Source organism: Dermacentor albipictus, chromosome 5, assembly GCF_038994185.2.
Source record: "Dermacentor albipictus isolate Rhodes 1998 colony chromosome 5, USDA_Dalb.pri_finalv2, whole genome shotgun sequence".
Lineage (NCBI taxonomy): Eukaryota > Metazoa > Arthropoda > Arachnida > Ixodida > Ixodidae > Dermacentor > Dermacentor albipictus.
In genome coordinates, this window is record NC_091825.1 from 30,195,779 (window position 1) to 30,218,528 (window position 22,750).

At 46.7% G+C, this 22,750-nt stretch overlaps 1 protein-coding gene across 3 annotated transcripts in view; it reads right to left on the minus strand.

Moving 5' to 3' along the window:
* Positions 1-2,784: 2,784 nt before the first annotated feature.
* The window catches only part of LOC135913842 (ashwin-like), a 32,056-nt gene continuing 12,090 nt past the window's right edge, over positions 2,785-22,750 (minus strand). For all 3 annotated transcript variants that reach the window (XM_065446539.2, XM_065446540.1, XM_065446541.1), the window contains exons 4-5: positions 11,082-11,235; positions 2,785-8,697 (exon numbers count right to left, since the gene is read on the minus strand). In XM_065446539.2, the coding sequence (XP_065302611.1) occupies positions 8,617-8,697; positions 11,082-11,235 (235 nt within the window). In that variant the 3' untranslated portion in view covers positions 2,785-8,616. The remainder of the gene's footprint in view (positions 8,698-11,081; positions 11,236-22,750) is intronic.

Consider the following 22,750-nt stretch of genomic DNA (forward strand, 5'->3'; position numbering starts at 1 on the left):
TATTGTATTGATGCAACAAAGGTATGTTCATGTTGGGTGTGTCTTTGTTGTAACCTGGCTTGACGATAAACAGTGCTGGCTAAATGCACTCTTTTTGCTACTCTCACTTTGTTGTCTGGCTAATCATGCTTAGCCAAAGCCGTCCTCTACAGAAATGATGTGCATGCAAAAAAAAAAAATGATTAGAAAAGAATGTATAGGGTAGCCTTAGCTGAAGGCCACTGCATGGCTATTTGCTTTGATCGCGTGTGCGTTTTGTGACAATGGCAACTTCTATTTGATTGAAAGTAACTTTTCGTTTGTGTTCTTTGTTGCTGTGGTATTTTATAGGGGGTAGCACTCTTTTTTTTTCTTGCTAAAGTAGCTCATAGCCACAGATGCATTTCGGCTTCTGAGGGTATTGTGGCTGCAGGAAATCTAAGAACAAGAAAGAGATAGCTGGAATGCCAAGTAATTTTTTTAGCAGATTTTGGGAGAGGATATCTCAAAAGTGGTGCTAGTCTCAAGATTTCTACAAAGCAGATATGATTTCACTACTTGGCTTCAATTTCTAACATGTGCTATAAGATTGGTAATTACAAAAATTTAAATAATTTAGTAACCATTTCAGATAATTAACAAAATTATTGTTGAAATTGGCTGCTGTCTCCCTAGACATGTAGCCTATGCAGCCATGTAGCCTAAAAATGGCAGGGGCCTAGATACTATTTTATTAAACTTGAATATACACCAGGTTAAAAGACAGTGCTCCTCTTATAATAATCCTTTTATCAAGTAACAAAGCCATTAGATAACAAAATGTTCTATGCAACATGTAATTGTAAGCTACAAAGTAAGAAGTCAATGTCTCATATCTATGAAAATGAGATCTGGGGGGGTCGTTATTTTAACTGTGTTTAGTCTGCTCTGTCGGAACTGACAACATACAACTTCACAACAGGTTTTACCTGTCTGCCTGGTGTGTACCTGACTGAAGTTCTTCATCCAAAGGCTAACAATACATGGTACTTAAAGGAGTGCTGAAACACTTTTCAAACTAAACATAGAATGACATCACTATTGAATAACATTGTTTGCCAGGTCTCCTGCCAATAAAATTTTACGATTGCTTCAACCACAAGCGAAGCTAGACGTAGTTATCAGACCCAATGAGCGGCTTTCTTTTTCACTTCATGTCCACTAGCGTGCTGGAAGCTACACAAGATAGACAACAAGGGGGCGAGAGGGTGCGATGCCCAAATATTGCACACCTCGGCGGCGAGACAGCTCGTGGCGGCAAACCGTGGCGGCCGTGGTCCGCTTTTCATCTCAGAGGCCATACACAGCAGATTGTTGTGTTTAGACCTGAAGTACAAAGATGAAATGGCTTTTCTGTTGTTTTGAGACCGTAGACACATGTATTTTTCATTTCACTCAAATGAGCATTCATTGTAGTTAAATCTAGATATAACAAAATTCTCTATATAACGAAGTAGTTAACTTCTTATAACCTTTCATCCCTAGAACGTCATGTAATTAGAACCTCAATATAAAGAAGTGCGTTTGTATGCGATTTCAATATAACGAAATTTCGCTTCCGCAGCAAATAAATGCCGCGACATTAAATGAAAACTTCTGCGGACGAATGATTTAATTACAAGCAGTTGCTTGCAAACTTACCTCTCTGCGCAACAGGAGCTACCGACGAAGTGGGCCGCATTTATAAAGTCCAAGTGCGATAAGATCCCATGCGCTCAACGCACTTTGTGCTTTTAACGCAAGTGAAAGTGTGCGAGGGTGAAACAAGGAAGATGGTGCCTTTTCATGTGCTGCCTTCCCATGCGAAAGCAAAGGGAAAGAGGTGGAGGGGAGCGAGGTCGCAGTAACGCGATTACGCGCGCGCGAGGGGCATGGCAGCGGTAATTGGCGCGCGTCTAGGCCGTGGCTGCACATGGCTTTAAGGGTGGCTGAGCGCATACGCAGCCGTGCACCCTGTTTCAGAGGTAATCTGTCGCGTGTGCAAAGAGAGGGTGTGGCATTATGCAAGCTGTCTTCCCACGCATTTAGTGTTGAAGGTTGCATAGTCGTAAAAAGGTTGAGTTTCGATGACCCGTTGGAGGGAGAGGCAGAGAAAGCATTTGCTTGCTGCCGGTGCTTTTACTGACAGCGTCGTCCCAGTGCAGGTGGCGCTATCAGCCGCGGGGGCGAAGTGCGCGCGAAAGCATGGCTGGCTTTGCTTAATTTGCACCGCCTATGTGAAGATATTGTCGATGTGATATGAAAATGTATCATTTGTACCGACTCCCAAATTTATCAAAATGAATTGTTTTCTCATTCAAGTTTGCTTTCTTCAATTGCATGATAACTCAGAAAATATTGCGGCCCCTTTGCTTGTAAGAGAAAACGATCGGCAACTGTACTTATTTGCATAAAAGGCCGAATTTCAATGCAACGAAGCAAATTGCCAATTTTACCTACTTCGTTATATCGAGGTTTAATTGTATTACTGAGAATGTTCTCGCTATCCCGAAATCAGCCAGTAGCTGCTGTGGGTCCAACTGCTCGCAATTACGCTGCATGATGACATTGCAAAGGAGAGAGCAAGTAATTTTTCACTGCTTTTAACACAAGATTGTTATTTACCAGCTTCGTGTAGTGCAGTAATATTTGGCTCACATATTTGCTGGAGCCTTGTTAACAGATCTCAACATTTTCTTACTCGATTCAAAAAGCGTTTTAGGGTATACTTGGAATTTAAAGGTGCAAAGATGGAACACCAGTAAAAGAAGGACATCAACACGGTGCTTACTCACAACAAGGTTTATTCGTCAGAACTGCCGCACAATACATACTTGCAGTATATGTATAACAAGATTAGGAAATCACGATGAAAAAAAAAGATAAACGGAAGAGTCTATCAGACACCCTCATTGTAAGCCATACAGATAGCGTGCACAAACATGCAAAGTCAAGAAGCATGAATGTTTGTGAGATAGTGAACTAAACATTATCAAAACGAAGTCACATCCGACACCAAAATATCTTCGTTATATTCTATATTCAGTACATGCCTATATTCATTGCATGCTGATGTTGAAATGAAAGATTTTATATTTACTTCATTATATATCCAGTAATTAAATATAACAACTTTCTTGCCAATATATCAGTATTTTTTTTACCTTTTCACATGCTATAATTTAGCTGAAGTGCCCCATATATGGCCTCCAAGCTGCTTCCCATTTTAAAGGGACCCTAAAATGATTTTGACAATTTTGTACAGACGTACTGAATTGTTGTAGGTTCTTCTGATCATTAAGTGATGCATCTAAGTGCTCCGCGTAAACCGTGTAATTTATTATAAGGTTTTAATAATGTACATTGCTGTCAATCGCAGCACACCGCTCGGCTGAATTTTAATGTCAAATGCTTGAACCATTTGACATGAATTGCCCTAATGACGTTAGTAGGGCGAGCTATCATACTGGCTGCCCAGGGCGCGTCACCGATAACTTTTCCAACTTTACGGTGAAAAAATATTGTTCATAATAGTTGGAATGTTAGTTAACTTGTTTCTATAGAGAGTAGCTGAAAGACAATGCACAAGGACAATTTCTCACTGCCCTTAAGCACTTCCAGCACAAAGCAAGCGTCGTCTGCTTGTGTTACATTGTGCTCTGTGTTGACGAGAGCTTCGCGGTCAGCGTTGATCTTGATCTTTTCACAGGCACCATGGTTCACCCTTGTTACGTTGTGGGTGTAAACGTATCAAGTTGCTGCAAACGTAGCAAATGGCAATATGTCAAGCTGCGACATCGTGACTCTCTGCAAAGCAGCAGACGAGTGAAGTGGCTGCAGCGCATCGGACTGTTGCTGTTCGATCAGTGCCACGACTCGCGCATTTGCGGCCGTCACTTTACGCTGGAGGATTATTACCACAATATCATTTTGTGGGTCAGGTATTCAGGTAAATGCAAGTACATGGGGCCGCTTGATCGTGCCACTTTACGAGATGAGCAGAGGCGCAAACGTGAATGGTCTGCACGGTGCAGCCACCTGGTGGCAAGAGCTCAACCAAACACAGTAGCTGTAACGAAGTCTATTCTACTTTCATGCTGCTGGTGTAAATTTTTCTCAGGAGCGTAATTGTGAACGCATTGTTTTTGTAAATGCTTAAAATGTAATAATAATATTTGGGGTTTTACGTGCCAAAACCACTTTCTGATTATGAGGCACGCCGTAGTGGAGGACTCCGGAAATTTTGACCACCTGGGGTTCTTTAACGTGCACCTAAATCTAAGCACACGGGTGTTTTCGCATTTCGCCCCCATCGAAATGCGGCCGCCGTGGCCGGGATTCGATCCCGCGACCTCGTGCTCAGCAGCCCAACACCATAGCCACCGAGCAACCACGGCGGGTTGCTTAAAATGTCTTACGCTTGGTAAGCTCTGCGCCACCATGTGGCTGAACCATGCAGACCGATCAGGCCGCTCACGTACATCTACGCTAAAGCTCTTTCATCATCATGAGTTTATGCCTCCACCCATCAGTCGAAACGCCCATCTCGTCTCTGGTTATCGGAATACCAGACACACTCAGCACTGCCACAGAATGCTTGAAACGCTTCGCTACTTGCTGCATCGATAGTTCTCGCTTGGGGTCGACTGCCAAGCTGCTGGTGAAGAGGGTGGAGAGGCTTCACGCACTTACTCCTAGACAACTGGAAGTAGACGACATGACATGCCATCATGACGCAGAGCCAGTGAAGGCGGAGCTTAGCCTCAATCACTCGGCGAACGAGTTGAAGAGAAAATGTATGGCTATGGAGGAGGGTAACTTGTAATCATCCATAGCTCTCTTAATATGACACGCTTCACACAGATTGTGGTGCGAATGATTAACTGTAGCTGTAACCTACGCATCTACAAACCGTCTCAGGAGCCCTTTAAGCATATTTTGTGGGATAGCCAACCATCGGCTGCTCAGAGGCAGCAGGCCCTCTATGGACTCTCTCTCTTCTTGGTGTAGACAACAGAGTCTATAAAGAATTGTGCAGATAGTAGGCCATTCTATTAAAGCCTCTTTGGTTTCATAATGAATGAGCCTTATGAACTTATTTAATGCCTAGGCTCCAAGACCATGTGTAAATCTATTTTCTAGTTCTTTAAATTTGTTATTGCTTTTCATTTTGTTTTTGATAGACGTTTCATCATTCATATCCAGTAATTTGTTACACCCATGTTTGTTAAATCAAGGTTCGACTACCTGTAAAGCAGTTTGGCGCGTTTCTTTTCCCCATGAACCTTGCTTTTGCGTATAGCTTCCAGGGTTTAAATGAAAATCGGCAAACACAAATTTTATTTCGCTCCTAACGGTGACACGAGGCAATGGGCAAAACAAAAATATGTCGGCCAAAGCACAGTACATAAGTGTCACAGTAACATTTTCACTGAATAATTTTAAGAAATACTTAGTGAATTAAGCTGCTAATGTTCTTCTGCACACTTAGTTTGACAGAATATACAACAGCAGCCGACGCTATGGCAGCAAGGTTGGTGGCGTGCTTGGCGACGAAATCCGGAAGTGTTGCGATGTACAGGTTCGTCGAAATTCTTGGTTATTATGCAGCTCCTTTAACACTGTTGCCTTCGTTGACTTTTGCCTCTACCCCATCCTTGATGGCCTTGACAATGCCGTCATGCCATCAGTTCTGAGCAGACCATCACCTATGACGAAAATAGGGCAGGCAGAAAAGGGAGGAGGCGTGGCATAGCTAATGCACTGTCCCAACCCTTCCGCAAAGTGCCGTTTGCTAGAGATCCTTTCTATGAAGGCTGCCTAGCACCACCGCTCTGTGGCAGCTACGGAGGGAAGTGGCGGCGGCGCTACGTGCGTTTGTTACCCCTCAGGGTAGCCTATATTCCTTCGTCATACAAGCAAATTCATTGTAGGGGGGGCCTTCGCTGTAGAGACATTCACAACACATGTGAAAGATGGGAATTTGGCTAGGACATACGAAAGCGACACTAAACTCGGGAAGGTAGGCAAAGAAAGGTTCGCTTTAGAATCGTGCAGAAACTATCAAACCTGATCAACTAAGCGAACAGCTTTCTAACCCCTGCTGAATTACCTATGCAACTGTGTGGATTACCAAAATCTTTTTTGAAACTTTTGTTAGCTTTTCGAAATTCTTTTTGTAACTACTTGTGGCATGAAGAACACTTTCTTTTTCCTCTCTTTCCATGCAGCTCGGAAGGACTGTTGAGTTCTTCCACAAAATAAATTTATACTGCTTTTCTATAACTATTATTCAGTTATGCAAATGAATGCAAGGTGGTTCAAGCCAGTTTGAATATTTTTTTTTCTGAAGTTGAACTAGAAATTAACCGTTTTCACTAGAGCGATGTGATAACCAGCATGAAAAATGTTTTGGTTTGACAGACTGCATGTCACAAGTGTAACAGTGTTGCATGCAGCACTGAAAGTTTGCATCTAGTATGTTTGTGGACATGATGCCTCAAAGCTGCCTTCCTTAAAGCACTTCTTAAGATGAACTGTCTTTCTACCTACCCTGATCAAAACATCTCATTTTTTCCAGGCATTTCGAATTGTGGGTCTGAAAGAAGAAAGCTTGTTGACAACACTACGGAAGAGATGTTTGCAAGAATTAAATATTTCGACGTTTCTGATGCAAATTTTTCTGCATCAGAACTATTGGCATCAATTTTTTAAACCTTAGAATTTTTTTTAAAGTACCTTACCTTTGCCCTGTTTGATGCACTTATCAGAAAAATGCTGAAAAATCTGCAGATCTTTTTGTTGTTAAGTGCACTAAACAGCGCAAAGAGAGCACACCTTACTGAAATGTTCAAGGTTTAGAATGATTTTACGAATGGTTTCATGGAAAATGCCGCTATAAGTACCGCAGTCCCGACTGTTGGAGAGACTTTTCGATCATAGGAAATGCAGGGGGCGCAACTGGCAGAAGTGTCACCAAAGAAGAATGCAATGATGCAGGTGGCGAAAGATTTAGCAAGTGCAGCTCAAGAAGGATCAGTGCATGAGAAAATCATTTTGCAGTACAATTCCTTCAGGGGATGAGTGGACGAACTTGGCCTAATTTCACTCTACCTCATATGGGATGGAACAAGGTAACGAAGTCCAAGAGTAACTTTTCACGTTGAATATTAAGCACAGTGCAACAGCTCTACAGCTGGTGAGAATACAGTACCTCAGAGGTGCAAACACCAGAGAAGCCCCCACCGCCCCGACCCCCAAAGAACACTTTGGAGAAACAGATCCTGCACATAGCTTTGTCATCTGCAGCGACACAGCAGCACAAAAACGTGGCCAGTCAAGCAATGAAAGTCAGTGCCACTACTGAAGACAAACACGCAGTCGCTAATGACAGAGGCCAACAGGTACAACAGCGACAATCACTAGCTGGAGCACGATGGCACACCAGATTGCCAGAAGTTCTAGATTAGCTGCCAAACGTTTTTCATTTTCCCATGCTTGTCAGATCAAGGTGTCTATTTTTACTCATCTTGCATATGGTACAGGGTACATAATGTGTTTGTGTTACTTATCAAATGAAGAAAGAGTGAAAAATAATTTGTGCTACATAGCCGGCAAAGAACACCTAAGAAGGTTTTGTTAGTTGCGAGCAATGTTTTTTTTTTCTGGCTTCAGGTGCACTGTACGGATTCGGACATCATGAAAAACAGTTAAAAATTAATTCTGTCTTTTGAAAACCATTCTTTTGAAATGTGGAGAGCCCAAAATGCTGATTGGCACATTTTCTCCCCTCGGAAGATTTAATTTGCTGCCTGAAGGGGTTAAGGTACCCTCAACTGTTATCGCTGTAGAACTCTGAACTTGCTGCATAAGTGCTACAATATACAGCAGCATTTGTGTGAATTGAGAACGAGCAGCTGGGTGTGCAAAATCTTTTATTGTCAGCCCACTTCAACCACAGTCTGCAATACATTGTGCAAATAAGAGAGCTAGGTATGCTTGGCTCTCCTGGCTCAATTACCGACTTGTTTGCGCAGAAATTTTTCACGGAGGTGGCATTTTACGGTACACATTTTCGTGCCTGCATTGTCTAGAATAAACTGCAACTACACCTTGTCTGCAGCAATGTGGTCATAAGAAAGCAGTTTGTCACCGAAAAGAGTGCTGGTGCCATCTGCCATTGTTATGGCAAAACACAGTATGCCTTGTTTCACCGTAACTGTGACAGATGGTGCCACTGTTCCATTGCAGAGAAAACCTGCTCTTTTCACCTGGTGTCACTGCAGAAAATGTGCAGTTGAGACTTAATCTTAACAAAATATGAAACTACCATAGGCAAACATTTTGAATTAAGCACACTGTAAAAGGCCACTTCAGCTCAAAATTTCAGTGGTTTAGCCGGGAAAGCCTGTCGCTCATATTTGCTTAACATTCGACAGATGTGCATTCAGTAAAATGGTGCCCCCCTGTGTTCCACACAACAAAATGCACGTGATGACGAAGATGACAAAGATGATAGCGAGTGTAAATGTGTTAAGCCTCAACACCATTTTCACCACCTTTGCAGACATGCGTCAAGTTTGAGTTTGGTGGCAGCTTGCTCGAACCCTTCTGCACCAGTTATGGCCATGTGATAGGAGTCCGGTTCTTTTTCCTCGGAGGTCCATCACCCTCGCCGTGGCACCTATTCGTGACACTCGTCTGCAAGGGCAAAATTCAGTTGACCAAAACAAAGTGACGAACCAAACAAGCCAGCTATCACTAAAGGTGTGTTCTTCCCCACTCAGTGCAAACAGCTACTTCCCCATCTTCGCTAGACAGTCCCCACATAGATGGCACATTCAGCTGGTCATTTTAGAGTGCTATCAGAGTGCTCTGATGGCCGTGTTAGTAGCATTGATAGCAGCACTTAGTGGCCCTATTCCAGCTTTGTTACCACTATAGGAGTGTGCATCATCCCAATAATGCCTAGTTACCTTGTTAAAAGACCCCCAAAGCTTTGCAAGAGGGCTTGGAAATGACCAGTCAAATGTGCCTGAAGTCTCGCATTTCAAAAATTGCCTTAAATTCTGGGTTTTACCGTGCCAAAACCACTATCTGATTATGAGGCCCGCTGTAGTGAGGAACGACTCTGGACTAAGTTGGACCAACTGGGATTTTTTAACGTGCACCCAATGCATGAGACACGTGTGCTCTTGCATTTCGCCCCCATTGAAATGCGGCCACCGTGGCCGGGATTCGATCCCACAATAAAATCTTCCAATCCAGACACCTTTAGAGCCTCAAGCTTGACCTGTACTCATGCCAGCTTGTATTGAAATTGCCAAGGATGGACACTCAAGTGCTGTGCAGATCAGTGGCTACAATCTTTGCACTGTAACATGAACTTATGCACATAACATTTTTGTTTATTTTTTTCTTTTTACTCCACAACCGTGTTGGACTGTTGTCCAACACTGTGCTGCATAATTTTGCTGCAGTGCAAGAGGACGAAGACATAGACAAGATGCACACCATGAGTGCTGATTCTCAATTGAAGACCTTATTGGAAAAGATTGTACATAGTAAGCGATTGCAACGTACATGGAAACCAAAACAACACCTGGTCAGACACAATTTTGAAGGTTAACAAAGCATAATAGTTGAAAGTAAATATCAAACATCAAGAACTGCCATGAAATCAAAACCACAAATGCAAAAAACACTTATAGTATTAACAGATTATGTAGACCGAGCATACATACTTAGCAGGTATGCATATTCCGTGTCTGACAACGAATGTGCATCTCTACTACATTTTCATCCCTTGGCGCTACAACAAAATTATGTTGCCATATCCAGTCGTCCAACTATTGATCCTACTAAAATGTGTTGCTCTGAAGTGTTTCTGATGAACATGGCCTCGTACATAAAATAAAGCACTCAGAGTAAAATTGCCTATTGCGTAGTTATTAGCCCTAGCAGCTTGCACGCACTCCGCATTTAAGTTTGTTGAACAGAAATACATTGCTTCTGTTTCTTTTTTACTTGTACAGCATTTCCTGCTTTGGCAAAATGTAGCATGCAAAAGTAAACCAGGAACAATAACTGACTTCAGGTGGACAGTTTGCATAATGCACTACAGGGAAAAAATAATTAAAAATTGCAGCTCCGCCCAAAAGGCGGAGCACCGATTGCGATAGCAAATTAGCAGATAGCTGTACAAAGTAAGGATAGTAGTTTTATCGGTCGTACAAACTTGTAAACATTTGCTTACTAATTAAATTAACAATGATAGAATGCGTAAGCATGACTCAATGAGGACATAGAAAGAAACAGAGACAAAGAGACAGTGCTGTGTTTGTGTGTCTGCTTCTTTCTACGTCCTCATTGAGTCACGCTTAAGCATTCTATCATGGATTCAAACCAACTAGGCTGTCAACGTGTTTTAACTAAATTAACCAGCACGCTGTCATGTGCACACAGGTAAACATGAACATATCTCACTCGATGACCGCGGAAACTGTCTGTAAAACGCTAGTTAGGAATTGCGGCAGCAGCTGCAAACCAACTGACCTCCACGCATCTGTCGCTTCAACGCGAATGAAATGTTGAAAGCACAGCGCATACAAAGCTACCAGCACTACACGCACTCTGCAAACATCACAGATCGCTTTGAAGATCAAGTGTGTGCAAGCGCGCACTTTGACGACATCGCAGATCGCTTTCAAGACACACAAGCGCCGGCAACACGTCCGTGAAGTGTCCGCCAAAGGCGTGTACTACAGCGTCCATGATTCGCTTGGCCAAAGCCGTAGTAGACGCCGCAGTTGTCTCCTTTCTGTACAGAGCGGCGGACGAGGAGGACATCAAGGCACCCTAGCAGCTGCCCGAGAAAAATGACCCTCCTCCCTCGCCTGACCCCCTGCCTTGCGCGCCATAGAAGGGGCATCTGGGCAGTGTTCGTCGCTCCTGCACGCGAGATTGAACCGCAGTCACCGGCTCACCCTTACACGCTTTCACTCATACGGAAAGTCGCGGCGATGGCGACGGCAGAAATGCACCTGGGGCGTCCATTTAATTTCTATCGCAATAAAAAGACCCACCTTGCTCGGTTTGGACTTGGCTTCTTCATCCCAGGAGCCCCACTCGCCGCCCCCACTTGCTGCGGCATCCGATTTCCTGTCTCGCTTTGCAAGAGGTTTGCTTGGCCGCCGCCGTGCCTTGTCGTCATCATCTGCTTGACCGTGGCTGCCTTTGCTGGGTACATGCAGTGCAGTGCAATGAATGACCCGTTAGATGCTCGGACTTGGACTGCGTTCGACGAGCTTTTCTGTGCAAGCAAGGTGGTCTAGTGTGTGTTCAACTGGCACTGGAGTCTCCACATGCTTTGTTCAGTTCCTGTACAGAGCTGTACAGTAATGTGAAGCGTTGCACAATATTGTACAGTAATGAACAAGGACACTTGCACAGGTGGTGTTTTTAAAATCGAAGACATTTGGCTGCTAGTAAAGGGTCAGTAGAAGGTCAGTTTGAAATAGGACAACTTTAGTATAACGTGTAGCAGTAAATGGAGGAAATTAGCATTAGCGTCAGCATTGCGTGCTTTGCACTGCACATGTACATTAACAGTGCTGGATTTTCTACGTATGTACGCTATACATGGGATTTAGTGTTGGATGGTAACGCACGCAAGGGGAGCCTTACGTACGGCAACATGGCGGCACCAGTCGAAGTCAGAGCTGCCCTCTTCGGATCCATCGAGTCGCCGGCCTGCACTGTTCGGCTCATTAATTTCCCGCTAATGCTCACGTTTAGATTTGTGCAATAATGCTTTGACAACGTCATATGGGTTACAATAGGCGTCAGTTTCAAGGCAAGTTTTTGATTAGCAGTGCGTTAGGCTTCATGAGAGAGGTTGCTCATGTTTGCTGTAGCTGCGCCAAGATGGCGCCAACACCTATACTAGTTCTTTGTGTCCAGATGGTGCCATATATGTTTGCATTAGTATTAACGTTTTGCTCCGTTCCGCTATTCCAAAACAGTAGTTTATGCCACTCAGTGCAGCCTTTCTTAGCGTCAACATTGCGTCGCATGCTAAAGCAAGCGTTTCACGCTATGATAAAACTGTCTATTGACTACATGCTCTTGTGTGAGTGAAAACCACAAACGACGAGAAGGACTGTGCGTAATAATCTGTACATATGCTGTTGAAACACTGATGGGTAAAGGCAACCCATGGTGGGAAAAATAAAGTTGAACTTGATATTATTCGAACACAATTATCAAAATAACATGAACTCATGAGCATCTACAGTTTTTTAAGAGATCATTAAAACAGCCTAGAAATTAGATCGGAAAATTAGACAACGCGAGTGAAGCTTCTATGTTTTAAATGCCACTGTCATTTAAAAATTATGATGCCGAGTTGAGTAAAGCGCAAATTTTGAGTAGTTTTATTTTTACAGGTCCTAAATCTGTCAAATAATTAAAGTTCAGTCATTATTTCGGATGGTGCATGATGATGTTAGTAGAAAAATTCCAAGGGAAAAGTTTAACAATTCGTAAAAAAAAACTGTCAACCAAAGTGATCTTGATCTATTTTAATCAAAGTTGATCTATTTCCAAGGCACAGTAAGAAAACAGGTAAAGAATTTTTATGATTTTTTAGGTGCATTATTTCTTTCTGTTTGCTCGTTGATTTCACACATACAGTCAAACCCACTTATAACAACATTCAGGTGCCACAAAAATTCTATTGTTATAACCGATAATTGTTATAACCGGGTTGCATGAAAAAAGCAAAATGGGGGGATGGCAGAGCTGTTGTGAGAAAACTAGGTATAATGGCAGGGAGGGCAGTTCCCCTCCCCACCGCCTCCTCCCCTCCCCACTGCCTCCTCTTCTGCCCTACCATGTCATCGCTGCTGTCGCTGTCTGATGCAAGCACTGTCACAACGATCGCCTCATTGGTTAGAAGCACTTAGTTTCCAAATCTACAGCCATGCGTTTTCTTTTCACCGGCAACGTTGTGCATTGCCGATGATCAGCAGGTGGATCAGCCATCTTTTGTTTCGGCGGCGAGAAACTGCGTGGCCAGGAACGATTTCGACGTAAACAACGAAGACCAGCGCAAGCGATTAAGCTGTTTGCGGAACTGCGCTGAATGAGGAGCCAGCAAGCAGTTGGCGCGGTCCATTCATGTTTCGGAGGGTGGGGTGGCGTAGAGCTGCGGGCGCAGTCGAGTTGTGCACGCAGCCCATTCGTGCTCAGAGGGGTGGAAGAGCGACGGGAGGGAGGCGCGCAGAGATGGCTAGAAAATGAGCGCACGGCGGCTGTTGGCGCAGCGGCTCGAATTTCTCGTTTCCTTTTCAAGGATTTCGCATTTCACTACCTTTCGGCTTGGACACCCAGCAGCCAAACTTCATCGTTATAACCGATAATGCGGCATCGGGGCATTGTAGTAAGCGGGTTATTTCACCATGGAAACATACAAAAGTTGACAGTGCAGCAGCTTCTGATTATTATAACCGATATATTGTTAAAACCGGTATCCTTATAAGTGGGTTCGACTGTATAGCCGTCTTGTGATGGAATCCATTATTCATTTTGTTCTTTCTTTTGTTTTGTATAGTTTTGATCAAATTTATTGATTTATATAGTTGCAGTAACGAAAGAGTTAGTTCACACTGCCATGTTCCTGTCTCCTAATGTTACGCCTGTCATTACCCATTCCATCGCTCACTGCTTGATCCCTAATATTTATCCACCACGGCATGCTGCTGAGCTTGGCCCGTGGAGGCCACATTCTTATGGAGGCAGAATGCAAAAATGCTCGCGTACTTAGATATGGGTGCACATTAAAAAACTCCAGCTGGTCAAAATTAATTTGGAGTCTCCCATTATTGTGTGCCTCATAATTATATTCAGGGAAAACACAGGAAAAGCGGCAAATGGAAATTCAAGAAGATGAGCAAAACGAGAACAAGGTAAAAGCGGGAGCCAGTGTGTCAACAAGTGGACTTGCCCTTTCCTTTTTTTGCCTTAAAGGAATACATGTTCACTTGTCGAAACGATAGCTTCCGCTTTTATCTTGTTCTCATTTTGCTCATCATCATAATTATATTGCAGCTTCAACACATAAAACCATGGAATTTAATTTTTCCCCCTTAATAACTTGTTTAGTATGTTTGTTATATCAAGTTTCAACCTCACAGGTTATACTGGGAAGAATGCATTGGTTATATACTTTAAAGTATGTCAGGAGGCTGCTGTAACCACCAAGATGGAATGAATTGCTCTACTTCTCATGTAACACTAAAAAACATTTAATAAACTTTTTTGAAGACAGAGCAACATTTTTAATTGCTGCATGGCTATGCGTTATTTGCAAAAAACTATATGAAGATTCCTCAAAAAAATTTTCAGGTTCGTTGCCTTAGCTAAAATGACACCACAAAGCCACTCATTTCAGGGCTCGTGAGAGGCGCTTGCTCGAAAAGCAAAGTTTAGCAACTGATCAAAAAAACACTGCAGTTGACATAAGTCTAAGTTTCCTTCCGCTCGAAGTTCTAATAGGTTAAAATTAGCAAAAAAATGTCTGGCAGTGTAGAATGTTTTAGTTTTGGATAGGTCCTCAAACTAGTAAAATCAACAAGTAGCAAAAAATGCTTTTCTTAACTTTTAGTGACTCGCAATTTTCATTCTCGAAATCCATGCCATGCCTCACAAAACAAAGGTTTATTCCTTTCTGCACAGACATTCACCCACTTCATATAAAGTTTTCACTGAAAACAAAAAAGTATCGTCCTTATCTGAACACATTCTATAGATTTTAACAAGCCTTTTCAGAAAATGTCTCGAGCGAGTTCATGCAACTGACCAATTTTAATGGTAAAATAGGTAAATGGTAAATTCCTAGAAACTTGTGTGGGTTCCTTGTATGTTCCAACTATAGCCTTACAGATGCCCAATTGTCTCTTTCATATGCTCTCTTTTTTTATAGTGAACAGGAGTCATGAGGCCAAGAAAGGGCGTGTTTGCCCATCTGCAAAAATTCTGGAAAATTTTCATACAATCTAAAAAAAAGAAGAGTGTGTGATGGTGCGGGGAATTAAACCAACATTTATGTGACTTCAAACTTACCACTATAACTAGTACCCCGTGTCTTCCTTCTGCTCTGATCAACCATTATAACTAGGATATGTAGGTGGGGTCCCTCGTTTTTGGATTTTATTGCATGGGTTGCCAACATCATGCCGCGCTCTTCGAGCAGTGGAAGCACCATCGATATTTACACAGACTGGCAAGATGCATATCATACTTGTAAGTCCTGCTTCTTGGCTGCAGCTGACAATGCAACTGCAGCCAAGAAGGTGCTCGCCCACTGAGTACCACCAGCTCACATTGGTATCCACGGAAACAAGAAGGCGCATGAAGGTGGTGTGAGCTCTAGCTTCCAACTGCTCCTTTTTACTGTTGCCTGCCTATTCTGCATCACCAAAAGCCAACTCTATGCTCAATTTCCAGGACCTTGATTGTGTCCAGCATTAAAGGGCCACTCACCAGGCTACATAGCGAATGCTGATTATATGAGGCGCGATTGGAGGTCGTCGTTTGAAACGCAAATTCAGTTTGCGCTCAGTTTCACCTCACGCGATTGGCCTAGGTGTTGCACCAAGTCGTAATCCACACCCGGCGACTCACGACTCGGCACGGCCTAGGCCAATCTGCGTGAGGCGAAAATTAATGCAAACTGAACGTGCGCTTCGGACAACGATCTCAGATTGTGCTCATGCTGGGAGTTGTTACATGCCCCCTAGGGGTTGCCCTACAGCAAGAATTTTTCAAATTTTGAATTGGTTCATTATTAGCGGAGTTAAAGATATGTGAAGTGTCACGAATTCACGATTTCAGTAGGCAAGTGCAGCGCCCACAAACGCCACTACGTGTAGATGTTAAAGGTAGATGCCCCCAGTTAGCATGGCAGAAGAAGAGAAAAATAAAGTTGGGTAGCACGTTCTCGCAGTACAAGCCCTGTATGCACTAGTTCATTCTAAGAGCCTACTATGCTGGTCCTCTGGTCCTGGCGCTCCGCTGCAACCTCTCAGTTCGCAACACAGGTGACCCAGTAGAACACGCCTTTCACCGAGCGTCACGCTGCCATGGCTATCTGGCTGGAGCCCCAGTTCAACCCACCAATGCCACCCTTCGAGTCAAGCTACGTTGGTGCATGGTTTGCACAGTTCGAGGCGGCTCTGGAGCTGAGCAGCGCTTGGATCCAGGAGTTCCAGTACCAGGTACTCCTCGATGTCCTACTGCTTGATCTCCAGCTGCACCTCAGTGTCAATCGCTTAGCCCATGCCCCTACGACGAGCTGCGGCAGTATGTCTTGAACTTCCATGGCGCTCCAGAGGTTGACTGCATGGTGCGCGACTCATCTCTGCCAGCATCCTCACAGCCAGCACCAGGCTCTTCCTGCACCTGTGGGCCACCACCAGCATGCCAGTGTCGTTACCTCGACCTGCCACGATGACGTTTCATTGGCCGACAAATGCACTATGTGAGATCTCCGGTGTCATCACCTTTATCGCCACCAATGATGGCACGTGCCAGCAGTGACATCGCCGTCCTGACGCTGACTCCCGTGCAGCATGCCATCGGGGCTGTCACAAACGCCATCGCTCTTGCCACTGGACCCTGATCAACCCTCTATCTGATTCGTCCACGCTGGCCACTGAGCCAGCCTCGGTGTGCCAGCTCTGCACCTGGCTGACTCCACTGCCTGTGACCGTGCCAACAGACTCCACCTCACGCGACTCCTCCCACGCTACATCACGGCACCTATGAATGAGCAAAAATGACTCAGCTGCAGCAGCAATCTCCATCCCTTCCCTCGACACTGGAAATTTGTTTGTTGCCCTCCCACGTACAGGCCATGCAAGACTTACCAGCACCCTATGCAGTACCCCAGACTGCAGTACCCTATGCCAGCTGCGTGAGCTCCTGGGCCTAGTGAATTTCTCCCGATGCTGTGTTCCGCAATGCGCTAAGCTTCTGCACCCACTGACTGACCTTCTTCACCCGACCAAGAGTTCCTCATCCACGGTTTCCTGCTCTCCCGAAGCTCAAGCTGCTTTCAGGGCTGCTAAACATTATCATCATCAGCAGCAGCAGCCTGGTTACGCCCCCTGCAGGGCAAAGGCCTCTCCCATAGTTCTCCAACAACCCCATTCAGCTGCTAAACAAGCTGTCGCCAATTCGGTGCTTCTCATCCACCTGAAAACTAACGTGCCGACCCGCTTCATGGTGGATGCTTCCAGTGTGGCCATCGGCATTGTTCTCCAGTAGCAAATTGAGTCCAAGTGGCACCCACTGAGCTTCTTGCAGAAGCTCCAACGTGCCAAGACTCGCTACTGCGTTTTTGGCTGCAAGCTGCTCACTATCTACTCCACCATCCAGCACTTCCATCTCTTCTTGGAGGGTCAGCTATTTCATGTTCTAACAGATCATAAGCCTCTGGTATGTCTTCTGTACAAACTCTTCCAAGTACATTGCATGTGAACTTGGTCAACTGGCCTACATATTGGAGTTCACTACGAATATCCGGCACATTAAAGGCACCAAAAACGAGGCAGCTGATGCACTCTTCCGCATCACTTCACTCGGCACTTCTACATCAACTGTGGAGGTCAAATGTCTAGCTTGGGTGCAGATGGAAGACCATGATCTGCAAGCGCTGTGTGACCATCCCCATTCCCTCTGTCTACAACTTGTTCCTCACCCGTTTGTGCCTGGCTCACTCTGGTGTGACATGTCAGCGGCTCCACCTTGCACCTTCATTCCGGCTGCCTTCCGTCATGTGGTCGTCGAATCCCTTCATGACATCTGCCATTCCAGCATCCAAGCCACGCAGCGTGTCGTTACACAGCATTACATCTAGCCAAGCATTAACACTGATGTTTGCTAGTGGGCACGTTCGTGCCTCACGTGCCAGACTGCCAAAGTGACCCGGCACACAAAGACTCCCATGCAGTCTTTCTTGCCATCTGGCCATAACTTTGATCACGGCCATCTTGATTTGGATAGACCACTTCCTCCCTGTCACGACTGCCGGTACATTCTAACAATGACTGACCGCTTCACACGGTGGCCCGAATCCATGACCATTCCGGACATCAATGCGGAAATGGTCGCCAAAGCCTTTGTTTCGGCATGGGTTTCCCGCTTTGGCTGCCTCATCATCGTGACCGCTGATCGCGGCCGGCAATTTGACTGTACCCTCTTCACTTCCCTCAACTGCCTACTTGGCGCTAAAGAGTGCCGTACCATTGCATATAATCCTTGTGCCTACAGCATGGTTGAATGGCTCCACCGCCAGCTGAAGGCTGCCTTCACTGTGCACTGTGGGGATGCGCGACCCTCGCGCCTCCCCTGATGTTTTTCCCGCATAGCGCGTCTCCTGTACTCCCGCTTCGCCGCGTGGCCTGCGTGACGCCCGCGCGGTTGATGTGGTTGAAGCGCAGTGCGAGAGATGGCGCGAGTGTTGCGCTGCTAACGCCGCGAGGTTACTTGGGCGCCGAAAGGAAGGCGCTTGCTCTCTTTGGGTTCGAGACAGCAAGCGGGACGGACGTGCCGTGCCGCACGTGCAGCGACCCTTTTTCCCGGCGGGTCGGCAAACAGCGCGGACATACCGCGCGCGCGGCGACCGATGCTTCTGCGAGACCGCCTAGCGTGGCCGCCTTCGAACGCGCCACGATTCGCGTGACCATACACGCGAACGACCAGGCGTTGGGATCCAGCATGGGGCGAACATATTCGCTCGCTCCCGGTAGCGGTGAGTCGGACTTCTAGATTTTTCGCGCGCCCATCGGCATGTTTTGAGGACAGCAACTCGGCTAGCAGGCATTGATGTATGAAAGGTGCAATAAATGCCCTTGTGATTGTTTGCACTACTGTGTTGTCGTTCCTTTGTCCCAAGAGTACGGTGTGAGAATCCCACATCAGACCCCACATCTGGCTGCCCAACGTGGGACTCTTGGGGCATCGGACGATCATTTTAAGTGTTGCTTCGTTCGAGACCTTTGTTTGAACCGAAGCGTAGGCCTAGCGTGGATTTTGATCGCTAGCGTCGGCGGCGTGCTTTCTTGAGTGAGGTGACGGTGGCTGTAGTGTGTTTGAACATGTCAACATGCTAAGCCTTTTCGCAAGTGTTCTTTTTTTTAAATGACATTCGTCGGTACGAGAGCCACGTGGGAGAGCGGGGCATAGCGCCCGCGGAGCATATTGGCAGGCCTGAAGCGAGTGAGTACGGAAGCCTCGTGGGTGGTCCGAATTTCTTATGTAAATAGCTTCTTCTATCTCTTTGACTCGGATGAAGTCGCGGCTCTGGGAGCCGGGTGGCCGCGGGCCACGGGTGCCGCTACGGGCTGACTGGTATTGCGGCCTGGCACCGGGCGCTCCGACACCGTCTGGGACGGTGGGCGCCGTCAACTCGGATGCTGTGTGCACCGAGCGGAGTAGGACCACCTCACAGAGCTGACGTCTCCTCGCGGCTGCCTGTTTTGCGCTCATTTTGGGTGTTGTTTTTGGATGCCGGTTGTTGTCAGAGGGGCGACGCTTTAGGCCTAAGGCTTTACGAAGCTGCCTGTCGCACGCGGAGGGACACAACCCGGTGGACCGTGGCGTTGAGGTGTTGCAAGTTGCTTCCCTCATTCTAGTTAGCCTCGCACGAATTGAAATTACTCGTTCGACTTAAGAAAGCGAGCTTCGTTCACGTGAACTTAGCATCTGAGTAGCTGCCCGATCTTTTGCTAGCCGAGTTGAACATCGCACCACGTGGGCGATGCGCATGCAGAATTCCTCTCCCTTGCACTACTTCAGTGTTTGCCGAGTGTGTCGAGTGTACGCAGCGTGATTGGAGTCACCCCTGGCTTGCTGTCACCTGCACATCGCCTGCGCTGCTGCCCCGGACTACGATCGAGCCCCCCCGGGCGATGGTGATGTTGTGGCCAGTTCGGCGCGGCGACTTCGGTGGCCTCCTGTATCCAGCTCACAACCCTCGGCGGCGGACAAAAGAGCCGGCGGTCACCGACAGCTACGGCGGCTCTTGCCAGCAGGGCGCGTCGGCGCGAGCGACGCTTGCTCGTACCGACTACTGCGTCGTCGTCTCCGGAGTCCTGGCCTAGGATCGTGCCGTCGAGGATGCAAAGCCGCTGCTGTGACCGGCGGACGCCAGCGGTGCACTCAAGGACAGTCGGCTCGCATGTTATGGACAGCGTGTAGACATTTCTTCGGCGCGACCACTGTTGCACTATCTTGTTCGCGAAGCACGGGTTAATGTTAGACCGTGTCACATGTTTTGCTGGAATAAGAAGTGATTTAAGGTTGGGGGGATGTGGGGATGCGCGACCCTCGCGCCTACCCTGATGTTTTTCTCGCATAGCGCGTCTCCTGTACTCCCGCTTCGCCGCGTGGCCTGCGTGACGCCCGCGCGGTTGATGTGGTTGAAGCGCAGTGCGAGAGATGGCGCGAGTGTTGCGCTGCTAACGCCGCGAGGCTACTTGGGCGCCGAAAGGAAGGCGCTTGCTCTCTTTGGGTTCGAGACAGCAAGCGGGACGGACGTGCCGTGCCGCACGTGCAGCGACCCTTTTTCCCGGCGGGTCGGCAAACAGCGCGGACATTCCGCGCGCGCGGCGACCGATGCTTCTGCGAGACCGCCTCGCGTGGCCGCCTTCGAACGCGCCACGATTCGCGTGACCATACACGCGAACGACCAGGCGTTGGGATCCAGCATGGGGCGAACATATTTGCTCGCTCCTGGTAGCGGTGAGTCGGACTTCTAGATTTCTCGCGCGCCCATCGGCATGTTTTGTGGACAGCAACTCGGCTAGCAGGCATTGATGTATGAAAGGTGCAATAAATGCCCTTGTGATTGTTTGCACTACTGTGTTGTCGTTCCTTTGTCCTAAGAGTACGGTGTGAGAATCCCACATCAGACCCCACAGCACATGGATTGGGAGCACTGAGTCGACCATCTTCCTATGGTGCTTCTCGGCCTACACGCTGTCCTTTGTTGTGACCTTGGCTGTTTTCCGGCCAAACTCGTCTATGGTGTACCCCTGCGGGTCCCTGGAGACTTGTTCATTCCTTCGGACCGCTCGCTGCAGCCGCTGCCGTACCTTCAATACCTACAGAACTGCATTCAGCAACTGCTTCCCGTCCCACCTCGACCTTTGGACCACAGCATCTTTGTGCACCCGGACTTTGTGTCTCGAAACCACGCTTTTCTCAGACGAGACGCCGTAAAACACCTCTTACATCCTCCTACGATGAACCGTACCATGTCCTCGACAAGACGCCGAAGCGCGCCACCATCCTATGAATGGTTGTGATGAGGTAGTCTCATTAGACCACCTCAAACCGGCCTACCTCGAGATGCCTCTCACAAAACTCCCTGCAGATGTTGCCAAAGTATCCACAGATCTGCATGTAATGAAGACAGCACAGTCTTTACTTCGTTGCCGAGTACATTTCGCCGTTCCAACTGGGCGAGGGGCCTTTTAGCACCCACAAACGCCGCTGTGTGCGAATGCTAGAGGTCGGTGCCCTCGGTCGGCATGGCAAAAGATGAGAAAAATTAAGTTGCGACCAGCCCGCGCTCACGGTGCAAGCACAGCACATGCTGGTCCATTCTAAGGGCCTGCTAAGCTGGTCCTCTGGTCCTGGCGCACTGCTGCAACCTCTCAGTTCATGACACAAGCTTCTCTGCCAAGACTGACACTCTCGCCACTTGCCTCGTCTAGCCTCCGCAAACGAAATTCCTTCCCTGCGTTCTCCCATACTGGAGCTGGAGGATCACGTCATGCACATATCATGGTCCTTGCCTTTCCCCTTTTTTTCTTTCTAACATTTTTGTTGTGAGGTGCACTTCCAGTGACGGTTCCGCGTGCTAGCCCACGAGCTGTCGTGTTTGTTTCATTTTGCTCAGTGCTCCATCTTGTGCGCTGTGCACAAGAACACCTACCTTGTTGTCTTGCTACTTCTGCGAAATGGATCCCTCAGTGTATGCACGTTTGGAGGGGCTGGCCCGGCTGATGGATCCTTACCATGATGCACATACCACCTCATTGTACTGCTGGAACCACCATCAGGGACGATGCCCCTAACTAGGAGAATGATAATTCAGTGCTATATGAACACTGAGGTTCAGGTGTGCGGATGAAAGAGCAAGATCACATGCTGGAACACGGTAGAAAGTAGCATAGTCTCGTTCTCTGGGCGCACGAAGTGGGAACAAGCAGATTAAACAGAAGTACATCTCTTTTGTGACGGTACGAAATAAAACACAGATATGCAGACATTCGGTTTTTATGTTTTGCTGTTTCTCTAAACTTTACTTCATCTATTGAAGCAACAGATCAAACAGATAGATGATGTTGCTTTGAATAATTCTTGAAGTTGCCTGTTACTGTAAGTGACGTCGCAGTGCAACCATTTACACAGGCACAGTTGAGCTACTGACATCAACTCTCCGACTGAGAGCATGGTGCCCTTGAGGAGAAGGGCGCATGGCGTTTCGTTGCAGTCTGGCTTTGCCCTCATGCCAGACGTACTAGAAAAGTGGCAGACTTGTGCAAGACATTGAGCAGAGGCAAGTCGGCAAGATATTTATGCTGACAATGACGTACATGGCGCCTGCAACAGTGGCCATACCTGCAGCGACTGCAAACAACCAGTACGACCTACCGCCAGTCACCTGATGTGGGAAATTTTG